Source organism: Camelus ferus, chromosome 33, assembly GCF_009834535.1.
Source record: "Camelus ferus isolate YT-003-E chromosome 33, BCGSAC_Cfer_1.0, whole genome shotgun sequence".
Taxonomy (NCBI): Eukaryota; Metazoa; Chordata; class Mammalia; order Artiodactyla; family Camelidae; genus Camelus; species Camelus ferus.
Window position 1 is genome coordinate 14,737,279 of NC_045728.1, and position 10,920 is coordinate 14,748,198.

The 10,920-nt window shown below is 39.0% G+C and overlaps 1 protein-coding gene across 1 annotated transcript in view; it reads left to right on the forward strand.

The window, feature by feature from the left end:
- NXPE4 (neurexophilin and PC-esterase domain family member 4) overlaps positions 1-8,130 on the forward strand; it is a 39,803-nt gene extending 31,673 nt beyond the window's left edge. The window contains 2 exon segments of the mRNA XM_014556776.2: positions 851-1,110; positions 1,112-8,130. Of these exon segments, the coding sequence (XP_014412262.2) occupies positions 851-1,110; positions 1,112-1,387 (536 nt within the window). The 3' untranslated portion in view covers positions 1,388-8,130.
- Positions 8,131-10,920: the final 2,790 nt, after the last annotated feature.

Genomic DNA, 10,920 nt, shown 5'->3' on the forward strand with positions numbered 1-10,920 from the left:
TTAGTTTACAGAAAGCACTGAATTATTGAATTACCAACCCTCTTGACTGACCTTTTAAGTGGTGGTAGCAAAACATCTGTTGCGCATTTTGTTCAAAGTCAAAGTGTACAGCCATAGTGTGCTTTGGAAAAGGAAATTGAAACATGTTAGAAACAGAATGAAGAAAAAAATGCTGCCATTTTCCTCCAACCAACCCTCCAGCATCTCCATTTTCAACCCTCACTGGGTTAATGCTTTAAATGTAGCCTTTTACTTCTAAGATGGCTTATATTACAAAGCATTAATAATCCTTTTCTACATAATTTTCCTTGGAAGTTCTAGCTACAAAGCAGCTGACCTTGATCGTCTGATAAAGGTCTAATTAATATGATGAAAAATAGAGGGACTTCATTTTATTCTATTTACATTAAATTCATTTTCAAAAGTTTTAAGATTGGGCAGACCTCCCACAAGAATTGGGAGGAACTTCAAGTTTAAGCACAGGTTCTGTTACTTACTAGCTGTGTAATCTTGAGCATTTCATTTCAGCTCTTGGTTTTCTTTTCTATAGCTAACAAAATGTATAAAATAATACCTACAAAAGTGACTACGTCATCATCTAATGAAGTTACCCCATTGCCTACCACCCAGTCCACTTGGTTCTACATGGTTCTACAAGGGGGCATATATAATTTCTTCTCTGTATAGCACTTCTGGTTGCTCAGTAATTGCAAACTATTCTTTCATTTAAACCTATTGTAAATTAGCCATGATTAACTTTTTCATCATAAACACCAAATCTTTTCTTCTATTTTTATGATCTTTGTAACTTTATTCTCCTTTCATTTTGGGATTGCCTGCTTGTCGTCAGCACTGAAGTCAGTGGATCTACATGAAACTGGAAAGTTTCAACACCAATTTGGTGTGGACTTGGATAAGAATATCAAAATCCAGTGGCAAAAACATGGTTACCCCTTGGTTGGATCACTGAACTTTTCAGTCAAAGAGATTGAGTACCTCGCCCGGGTCATTGACAGAATTGGAGGAGAAAAGAATACTATCATTGTTATTTCTCTGGGCCAGCATTTTAGACCCTTTCCCATTGATGTTTTTATCCAAAGGGCCCTCAACAGTCCATGATGCAGTTCAGCGTCTTCTTCTGAGAAGCCCAGACACTATGGTTATCATCAAGGCAGAAAACATCAGGGAGATGCACAATGATGCAGAGAGGTTTAGTGACTTCCATGGTTACATCCAGTATCTTGCCATCAAGGACATCTTCCAGGATCTCAACGTGGGCATTATTGATGCCTGGGACATAACAATTGCATATGGTACAAATGATGTCCACCCGCCTCAATCTGTAGTTAAAAATCAGATTAATATAATGTTAAACTTTATTTGCTAGATAGCACATATCTCTGAAATGAATTCATTTAATAGATGTGTTTGCTATCATGCCAAATGTTTTTGGCTCTGATCCCTCAATTAGCAACGGAAAATCTATACCATGGCTGATCTATTAACTAGCAATTCAGCCAAGTCAGTTATTTCTAATTTGGGCTTAAAAATAAACATAAAAAGAGCTACCCTTCTTGGTCAGAGTCATGCCACTTTTCACAAACAGGAAAGTCAAGACACCTAACAGTTGAAAGTTCTCTCTGATGCGTGGAAATTCAGAGCAATTAAATCATTATAAAATACATATTTGGAGAAAGCAGTCCCATCTCCTTATTTCTAAGAGAAGCTCAAGATGATTTCCAAGTGAAAAGAAAAGTCTTATGATGCAACTCTCCATGTCCACAGTCCTGGAGGAGCAGCAGAATTTGAAGCAAGAACTGCTAGATACTGAAAACCTCTGACTTTTCTCTCTCTAGAGGGACTCTCAGTCCTCGAAGCTCATTTATTCTATAGAATTTATCCTCCAGGGACAAAGGATAAAAAAGTTGACAGCACAGTGCTCTAGGATTCGGGAAGCTCGGCTTCAGTCTTTTGGTTGACAGTAATTGCATAACTTTGGGTGAGCCCCTTCAACTCTCTGGGCCTCAGTTTCTCAAATGAAGGGGTTATTCTGAGATGTGTGACTTCCGGACCTTGCTCTATGCAGCTCTGGGTGCTCTAGGCGGTACTTCAGGTACCGACTGGAGGGACAGGAGGTCGGAGAAGTGCCTGGTGGGCGGGGTCCAAGTCCGGCCACACCACCGCAGCCAGGACGTCAGCCGTTTTTACCTGTGTGTGTATTGGGCTTCTGGGTGGGCTTTTGAGCTGAAAAAAGTTCCACTGCTTAAAACATGTTTGAAAACCATTACGTAGATAATCAACAACTGGTTTTTCTAATCTACACATACAGATTAGTTAATATTTTCATCGCTCCCACTTGCGCTTTAATAGGCCTTCCCAAAACGAATGATATGAGAATTTCAGTTGAATAGAGTGATATAACCATTATAAAGCAACTTGGTATCATATTCTTCCTTAATTTTTCCCTCTAAACCATACCCCAGATATCACTGGGCCCCTCACCTACCCTTGCTGCATCGAGGTAAAAACAATTATAGTAGGAACATCTTAAATCTATTTCTCCAGTTTCCTCCAGGCAGGGGATAATCATTTTTCTATGTATTTGCTCATGCACCAAAATTCACAGTTCAGGGCCCGGTAAACACTCAGATGGTCAAAAGTATTTATTAAATCCCCTAGCATGTTCCAGGAACTTTTCTAGTCTTTAGGGATTTGATGGTCAAAAGGGCACATGAATCCTCTGCCATTGAACACTTCATATTGTAATAAAGGAAAAAGATAAATAACAAAAATGATATAAAGCAATCCCCCACTACTAAAGTAGAATGAACAAAGTACGTAACAGGGTAACATGATGGAGAGTGACGGCATGGAGGTGGCTAGTTAGAGCAGTTAGAAAAGGCATCTCAGAGGAGAAGGCATTTCAAGTGAGAAAAAAATAATGGAAAGGAGGTGTCCATGAAAAAAGCGGAGACAAAGATCCTAAATAAAGAATGACAAGTGCAAACCCCCTGAGACAGGATGGTGCTTGGTTTATTTCAAGAACAGGAGCCCATTATGCCTGGAGAATTGTCAATGCAAGAAATATGGAGGGAGACGAAGTTGGAGAGAAAGGCAGGGGCCAGGTCACATCCGGCCTTTGTTGCCCATCGCAAGGAGTTTGGATCCTGTCCCAATGATAATGGGAAGGCAGCTGAGGGAGGGAGAAAAGGAAGGAAGGAAAATAAGAGCGAGGATGGGAAAGAGAGAAGGAGGAAGGAAGAAAAGGAAAAAAGAAAGAGAAGGAAGAAAAGAAAGGAAGGAAAAGAGTAGGGAGGGAGAGAGGGAGAGAGAAAGAGTTTAGAAGGGACGCAGGGAATTACTGGTAGCCATAACTCAGTCATCACCATAAGCCGCTAGAGTTATTAAGGTCAGAAGGAACAAGACTTGTGAAACCATGGAACCTTGGAACAGCATCTGTTTCTTTCTATTAATAAAGTAAAGTGACTTTCCATTACCACTCTCCAACTGGGTAAGGATGGATAAGGGGCATGGAAGTTCTTGCTAAAGGGGCAGTTGGTGTTTTGTTTTGTTTTGTTTTTTGTTTTGTTTTTTATAAAGAACACAAGAGGACTATAATTTTAGAACAGGGACTAAAATTAGAATGTGACCCAGAGATTTTCTTTTTAAAGAAAAGAAGAAAGAAATGCTTGTTTGTAATGTGTGAACCCAAAGAGGGAGTGTAAGCTCAGACTGGAAAATATATTCTGAATGATAGCCCTCAGAACTTAGTACTTTCTAGGGGAATCCATGAAGAGTTATCAATTCTTCCAAAAATGAACAGTTATAAATGCAGAGGTGACTGTTACCATGTCTGCTTGATATTTGATGGGCCATTTCCTGTCTGAGGTGGTAACCCAGTATGTATATAGCAAATGCCAAGTTTACTTCCAAAAGTAAAAGTGGGACACAGCCTTTTGGACAGAATGGATTCTTAGACAAGATGGATAAATACTCCTAAAGGAAACAGAGAGGTAATACTTCCAAGGGAAATGATTATCCCGAGGCAAGGATGTTAAAGAGTATACTGAGAGGAAACTGAGATTAAGAATTACATGTAAATTTCCAAGCAGATTGTTTCAAAAAGTGGTATATTCTAAATACCAGTTGGTGCTGAATTCCTGCAGTTTTAGTCTCTCTCATCATTGTATGGTCTGGATCCAGTTAGGAGGTGGAAACCACACAGTGGGCTAAACAGACTGAAGTCTGATATAAAAAAGTATTACACTCTGATAAACAAGTGACTGTAAGATATAAGGAAACTCTATATGGTACCTGAAGGAGAAAAAAGGAAGGTATCCAAGGAAGAGGCAACCTGGAAGGGGGCCCTCCCCAAGGCTGGGGTTCAGACCTTACTGAAGAAGGTGTAGTTCAGCGCACTGGGTAGCAGAGAAGTTTGCTGGTCTGCCCAGGCCACAGGTGGCCTTCAGAAAGTTCGTAGGGCAAGGCGGCTGCAGGTGATCAGCAAAAGGGGTGTGCACATGCAGAGCAGGTTGGGGCCAGGACAGGCAAGCTGCCCAGGGGACCTGCAGAGGAAATCTGTGCTCCTGCAAGTGTGAAGCCTTGAGGCACTGTTTTCTGTGTAGCAAAGGCCAGGGAAAATTATTGCTAGGCCAGGACAAGAATGCAAGGTCACCAAGGAATTACCCGGTTCTGCGGACAAGATAAGGAAGAGCTCCATGGGGTGTTTCCAGCTCCTTCCTCCTGTAATGTTCCTCTAAAGTCCTCTACTGACAAAGCTCAACAACATGCTGCCTATAAGGAGAGATGCTTAAAAGAATTCTGTGCTTTACAGCAGAGAATATATTGAAGGGTGAATTCAGAGCTGAGAGGCAATAAATTTGTATGTCTCTACCCACTCTTATTTACTGTGTCATTTCCTTTGGAAAAAAATAAGATCATGCTTCAGTAATAATTTGCATCTTTAAAAAAAGTTTTATATACATATACTACCCTTCTCTTCAGATACTGTCACACAGCTTCTCCCCTTTGCCAAAAACCTTCTTGAAAATGCCCTCACTACCTCCACATCTCTGTTACAACATGCTCCAGTTGGACTTGTGTTCCACGCTGCCCCAGGTAAGGTCACCTTCGTATTGTCCATCCCAGTGGCCACTTACCTATCTTCATCCAATGCAGCTTCTCAGTAGCTTTTAACCAAACTGATTACACACTCTTTATTCAAACCCTCACTTTCCTTTGTCTGTGGGACCTGACTCTGTGCTTTCCCTCTGCCTCCCTGGAGACTCCTTCCACTCCCTTTTGCCAGTTCCACCTCTGGGCTCTAAATCTGGGATACGCTGGGGTTCAGTCCTACCACCTGCTCTGTTCTATCTGTGGTCTCGTTATGGGTGACATCCGCTCTCTGGTTTAAATCTCACCTCTATTCAATGACTCCTAAATATCTGTCTCCAGCTCTGATCTCTCCACTGAGTTTAGGACTTACCTATCCCATTACCTACTTAACTCTCTATTTACCTACCTAGGAGGCATCTCAAACCCAACATGACCAAAATGCAATGATTTATATTCTGAAACACATTTGTTCTCAGTCTTCTCCAATTCAAAAAAATGTTAGCAAGATCCATACAGTAATCAGAAGCTGTCCTTGATTCATCTATTTCTCCCAGTCATTCCAAAGCCCCTGCCATATTTTCTTCAAATATATCTAGAAAATCTGTCTCTTCTCTACTCCCATTGCTACCATAGTCACCCAAGCTATACCACCTCCTTCCTGGACTTAGGCAATGACAGGTTGACAGGTCTTTCTGCTTATAATCTTGAAACTTCTACAAGTCATTCTCCACGTTGATCTTGTAAAACATAAATCAAATTATTTCATATCTTTAGGTGGCTTTCAGTGGCTTCTTAATTCCCTTCCAATGACTCACAAGCCTGTCTTTCTTGTTAATCCAGTCTCAGGTCAACTCTCTCCTGGGAGACAGTTCTTCCTGACTACACAACCTAGAAATAGGTCTCCCTGTATCTTCATTTGTTAATTACTTGACTATGCCATCTCTGCACACGAATCTGTATCACCAGCCAAAGTGCTGTCATTAAGTTCGGTTGTGTATGTTATTTTTCCTATTCTACTCAATGCTAGATTCGGAGCTAACTGTCAGGGCTTTGTGTTGTTCATTAGATGCTTTGCCCATAGCATCTAGAACAATGCCTAGAATATATTACTAGTTCAGTCTGTATGTGCTCAATAAAATGAAGATTCCTTTTACATTTGCCAGGGAGGAAGCTGGATGCGATAGCTAATAACCACCTATCTAGAATTAAGAAGATGTTTATGTATAAAATGACATAGCATGTAATAATGAAATAAAGAGATTTAGGGCACTATATCCATGATATGACAGAGTGCCTCCAAGATTTATCAGATCTGCAAAAGCCCATGAGATGTGTTATCACAAAATATTTTGATGTTGTGACTGAGAAATGAAGAATTTAGGGACAGAGATTGTATTTTTCGTCTTTATGGATGACTGCAGCTTTAAAAGGCAAAAGAGAACATGGATACATGAGTTGTGCTCTTTGTGTTGCCAGAAAAGATTTGCTCCTTTGGAACATAAACTATGATACTGATACAAGTGGTTCCTGGAAAAGACACACTTAAAAAAACAAGAAGGACTAAGATTTGATCCCTGCCCAGAAAGTACTCATAATCCAGCTCAAGAGACAAACTTGCACAGAAATAACTTACAAATGAAACCAAGGTCTGCCGCATAAGCTACATTGCCATATCTCAGACTAAATTAGGCTCTAAAATTGGCCCTTTTTAATGGATTTCCTACTTCCAGAGCTAGGTAAGGAGCATACTGACTATAAATTCCTGCCTTCAATCCATCATGCAAACTGCTCCTCTTTAGTGGAAGGAACATCCTTCATAGCTTTCTCCAGTTAAAGAGATTTCAGTCATCCTTCAAGTCCCAGATCCACAGTTACACTCAACCACTTCCCCATCTGTACACTCATAGCACATAGAACACATGTTCTATTGTGTTAGAAATAATTCTGTAGGTGTCGGATAACATAGACAACACTAAAACTAAAGTGTATATTTCATGCAGGCAGGGAATATATCTTTCTCACTTACAAACAACTCCAGACCTTCCAAGCTCAGAGACTATACATGGATTCCCAGTTATTTGCAAGTTTGCAACTACAGGCATGCAATAAATGACTGGGACTAAATAAACTGAAAAATGAGTTAATAACTAAGCACCCTATTAGACGCATATGGAGAGAAAGCAAATTTTCAGATCAAGCTTCCTTTGAGATAGAGAGACAACAGATTAATGGTAGAAAATACGACTCCCTCTCTGATCTGCCTCTTGTATTGAACATATATTGTTTCTGTCCTAGACAACACTCCTACTTCTCCCAACAGAGCTCCTCTTTTCTTGGAGAACTGCACCTTCCCCACTTTAGATCATATTAGTGGAGCTGTCAACCGTGTGATTCTGCCGCCATTTGGTTCCTACCCATCCATCAAAAGACTCTACTCCCTGCATAAGTGATTGGTCCTAGCAGAATCTATTGGAATTGTTGGAGTTTTGTTTGTTTGTTTTTTCTGTGACTTAATATAAATTCTGAAGAGATATGGGCCTCTCTCACTGTGAGATCTTGAACACTGAAGACCTTGTATGGCTTAAGCTTCTTGGAACTAGAATTTGAAAAGGAGCAGCCTGAGAATAGAGCCAAGAAAAGAGAACAGTAGAGCCCAGAGGCTTAGAGAGCTTGATTATCCTTATTTGAACCCCTAGATGAGTCATTAAATGTTTTTCTTCCTTTAGTTGGCATGGAAACTACTAGCATGAACTGGAAACTACAACAGGAAGAGTCCTGGATAACACATCTCTGTGAAGTCAACTTGCCTCTGGATAGTAATAAATATGAGACATCGCAGATGCAGTTGTAAAAGTCATTATAACCACAGGACATTAGCAGAATTAAACAGTGCCAGGATTTATGTTTGATACCAAAGAGAACTTTCTACATGTGGGAAGTAACTGAGATGAGAGTATTTCTATCTTTTGCTATGAATCTTCCTGAGGTGAATAAAGGTGGACACAAAGTTCAAAAGGAGGCTGAGTGATTTTGTCTTGCAGATTTCTTTTGAAACAAAGAGTGAAAGAAACAGATTCAAGGAGCTACTAAGCACCCACTTATGTTTTTACACTTAATCCTCACAAACCCTAAGAAGTTAGTATTGTTAAAATACCCTCCTTTATGGATGAGTAAGTTCTGCCTTAGAAAGTTAAGAATTTGTCCAAGATTCCACAGCCAGTCTATTGAGAACCTTTGTTTATCAGCTATTGGGTACCAATATTAAACAGGCTCTGATAAGCAAGTGATTAACAGTGCAAAGAGATAACAAGAGATTAACCGTATAGAGTAGGAAGCTGAGGATAAACAGAAAAAACTGTGGAATTTATTCAAAATGGTGGAGTTGGCATATGCTGCAACCTTCCCTCTCAAATAAGTCCACAGAAATGTCTGGAAGGAGATTTATAAAAATTTCATTGTGATGGTAGAAAAGAATTCCCTTCAATAATGTAAGAAAATCCTAAAAGACTAAACTCTGAAGAGATTAAAATATGCAACTACAGTCCAAGATGAATCCAGGACCCTACTGCCACAGAAATTTCATACACCAGGATCAGGAGGGAGCCTTGGGATGATTGACAAAGAAGCCAGGAGGTATGACCCCTCTACACTTCACATGAAAGCATTGAAGGTATGTGCTTGAGTTGGTAAAACAAAGCAGCATGATACACAACATCTAGGAAAAAAGGGCAGCCTGGATTCTTGAAAGATTAGGTGTTGGCACACAGCACCAGAAACAAATTCTCCCAGAAACAAACTGTAAGAAACAGATTAAAACTTACAGGGAGGCTAGTAGGGAATCTCAAAGTCAAAGATGGACACATAATCAAAATTAAACAATCATAAGCACAACAATCAGAAGAAATTTACAAACAGAGCAAGTTGTATAGAAATTTAAAATAAACATAATTAATTTCTAGAGTGACATGAGATGTTGCAGCCATAGAGTTAACTAGATGTCCATTAAACTAAACGTGATAGATGAAATAAAGGAAAACTTGAGGGACACACTAAAAATCAAAATGAAAACAATAAACTAGTGAGATGATATAATAACTCAAGAATTCCTCTAGAATACAGAATGAAACAAAAATGAGATCAAAATTATAAAAGGAAAAGTCCACAGATATAAGATGTACCACTCTGGAACATGATGTTGATAGTAGGGGAAGTCATGCATGTGTGGGGGTATTAGGCATATGGAAATTCTCTGTACTTTCTGCTCAGTTTTGTGAATGTAAAACTGGCCTAAAAAATAAAGTCTGTTTTTAAAAGTAATCATTCCAGTAGGAGGACAGAAAAGAGGGGAGAAAACGAGTATGGTAAATATGAAGAAAAAGAAGATGGTGGAAATCAATTCAAACTTTAAATGGTCTAAATTCTCATGCTAAATGTCAGTGATTTATAAATTAGAATTAAAAAAGTAAAATGCTTCTTTAAGTTGTTCAAAAAATATATCTAAAACATAATGACACAAAAAGGTTGAAAGCCAAGGAATGGGAAAATAGTAAACATAAATAAATGGGATGCTGAAATGTCTATTTTAACATAAAACAATCTTGGGAGAGCATAATGACTAATTAATCTTGCTATCCTCTAACAAATTCTTCTACTCAGATCATAGTCCTGGATCAAGAATCAAGACTGGGACATTTCCACTCTGGATCTGGCACCTGAAAGGTGAGTCACCAGAAGGGTATATTGTCCTCAGGAAATATCTAGACACAAGAATCCAGGAATACAGTGCCTGGCATGAAAAAACGTTCAGTATCACCAATTATCAGAGAAATGCAAATCAAAACTACAGTGAGGTATCACCTCATACCAGTCAGAATGGCCATCATTCAAGAGTCCACAAACAATAAATGCTGGAGAGGGTGTGGAGAAAAGGGAACCCTCCTACACTGCTGGTGGGAATGTAGTTTGGTGCAGCCACTATGGAAAACAGTATGGAGATTCCTCAAAAAACTAAAAATAGACTTACCATATGATCCAGCAATCCCACTCCTGGACATATATCCAGAGAAAACACTAATTTGAAAATATACATGCAACCCAGTGTTCACAGCAGCACTATTTACTATAGCCAAGACACGGAAGCAACCTAAATGCCTATCGACAGATGACTAGATAAAGAAATGGTAGTATATTTATACAATGGAATATTACACAGCCATAAAAGAATAAAATAATGCCATTTGCAGCAACATGGATGGACCTGGAGAATGTCATTCTAAGTGAAATAAGCCGAAAGAGAAAGAAAGATACTATATTATATCACTTACATGGGGAACCTAAAAAAAAAGACAAGTGAACTTATTTACAAAATAGGAGCAGATTCACAGACAGAAAACAAATTTATGGTTACCAGGGGGTAAAGCAGGTGGGAAGGGATAAATTGGGAGTTTGAGATTTGCAGATACTAACTATTATATATAAAATAGACAAACAAAAAGTTTATACCGTATAGCACAGGGAACTATATTCAATATCGTGTAGTAACCTATCATGAAAAAGAATATGAAAAGGAATGTATGTATGTACGTGTATGACTGAAACATGATGCTGTATATCAGAAATTGACACAACATTGTAAACTGACTATACTTCAATTTTTAAAAAAATGAAAGAAAAAAAAAAGAATACAGCACCTGGGAGGCAGGTGAAGCTCTAGGTAAAATGAGATGTCCTCGGACCAGCTCATTAATGCCGTAAAGATTACAACCTTGGGATCACAAGACTATGAGATTCTTAAGAGCAAGAATG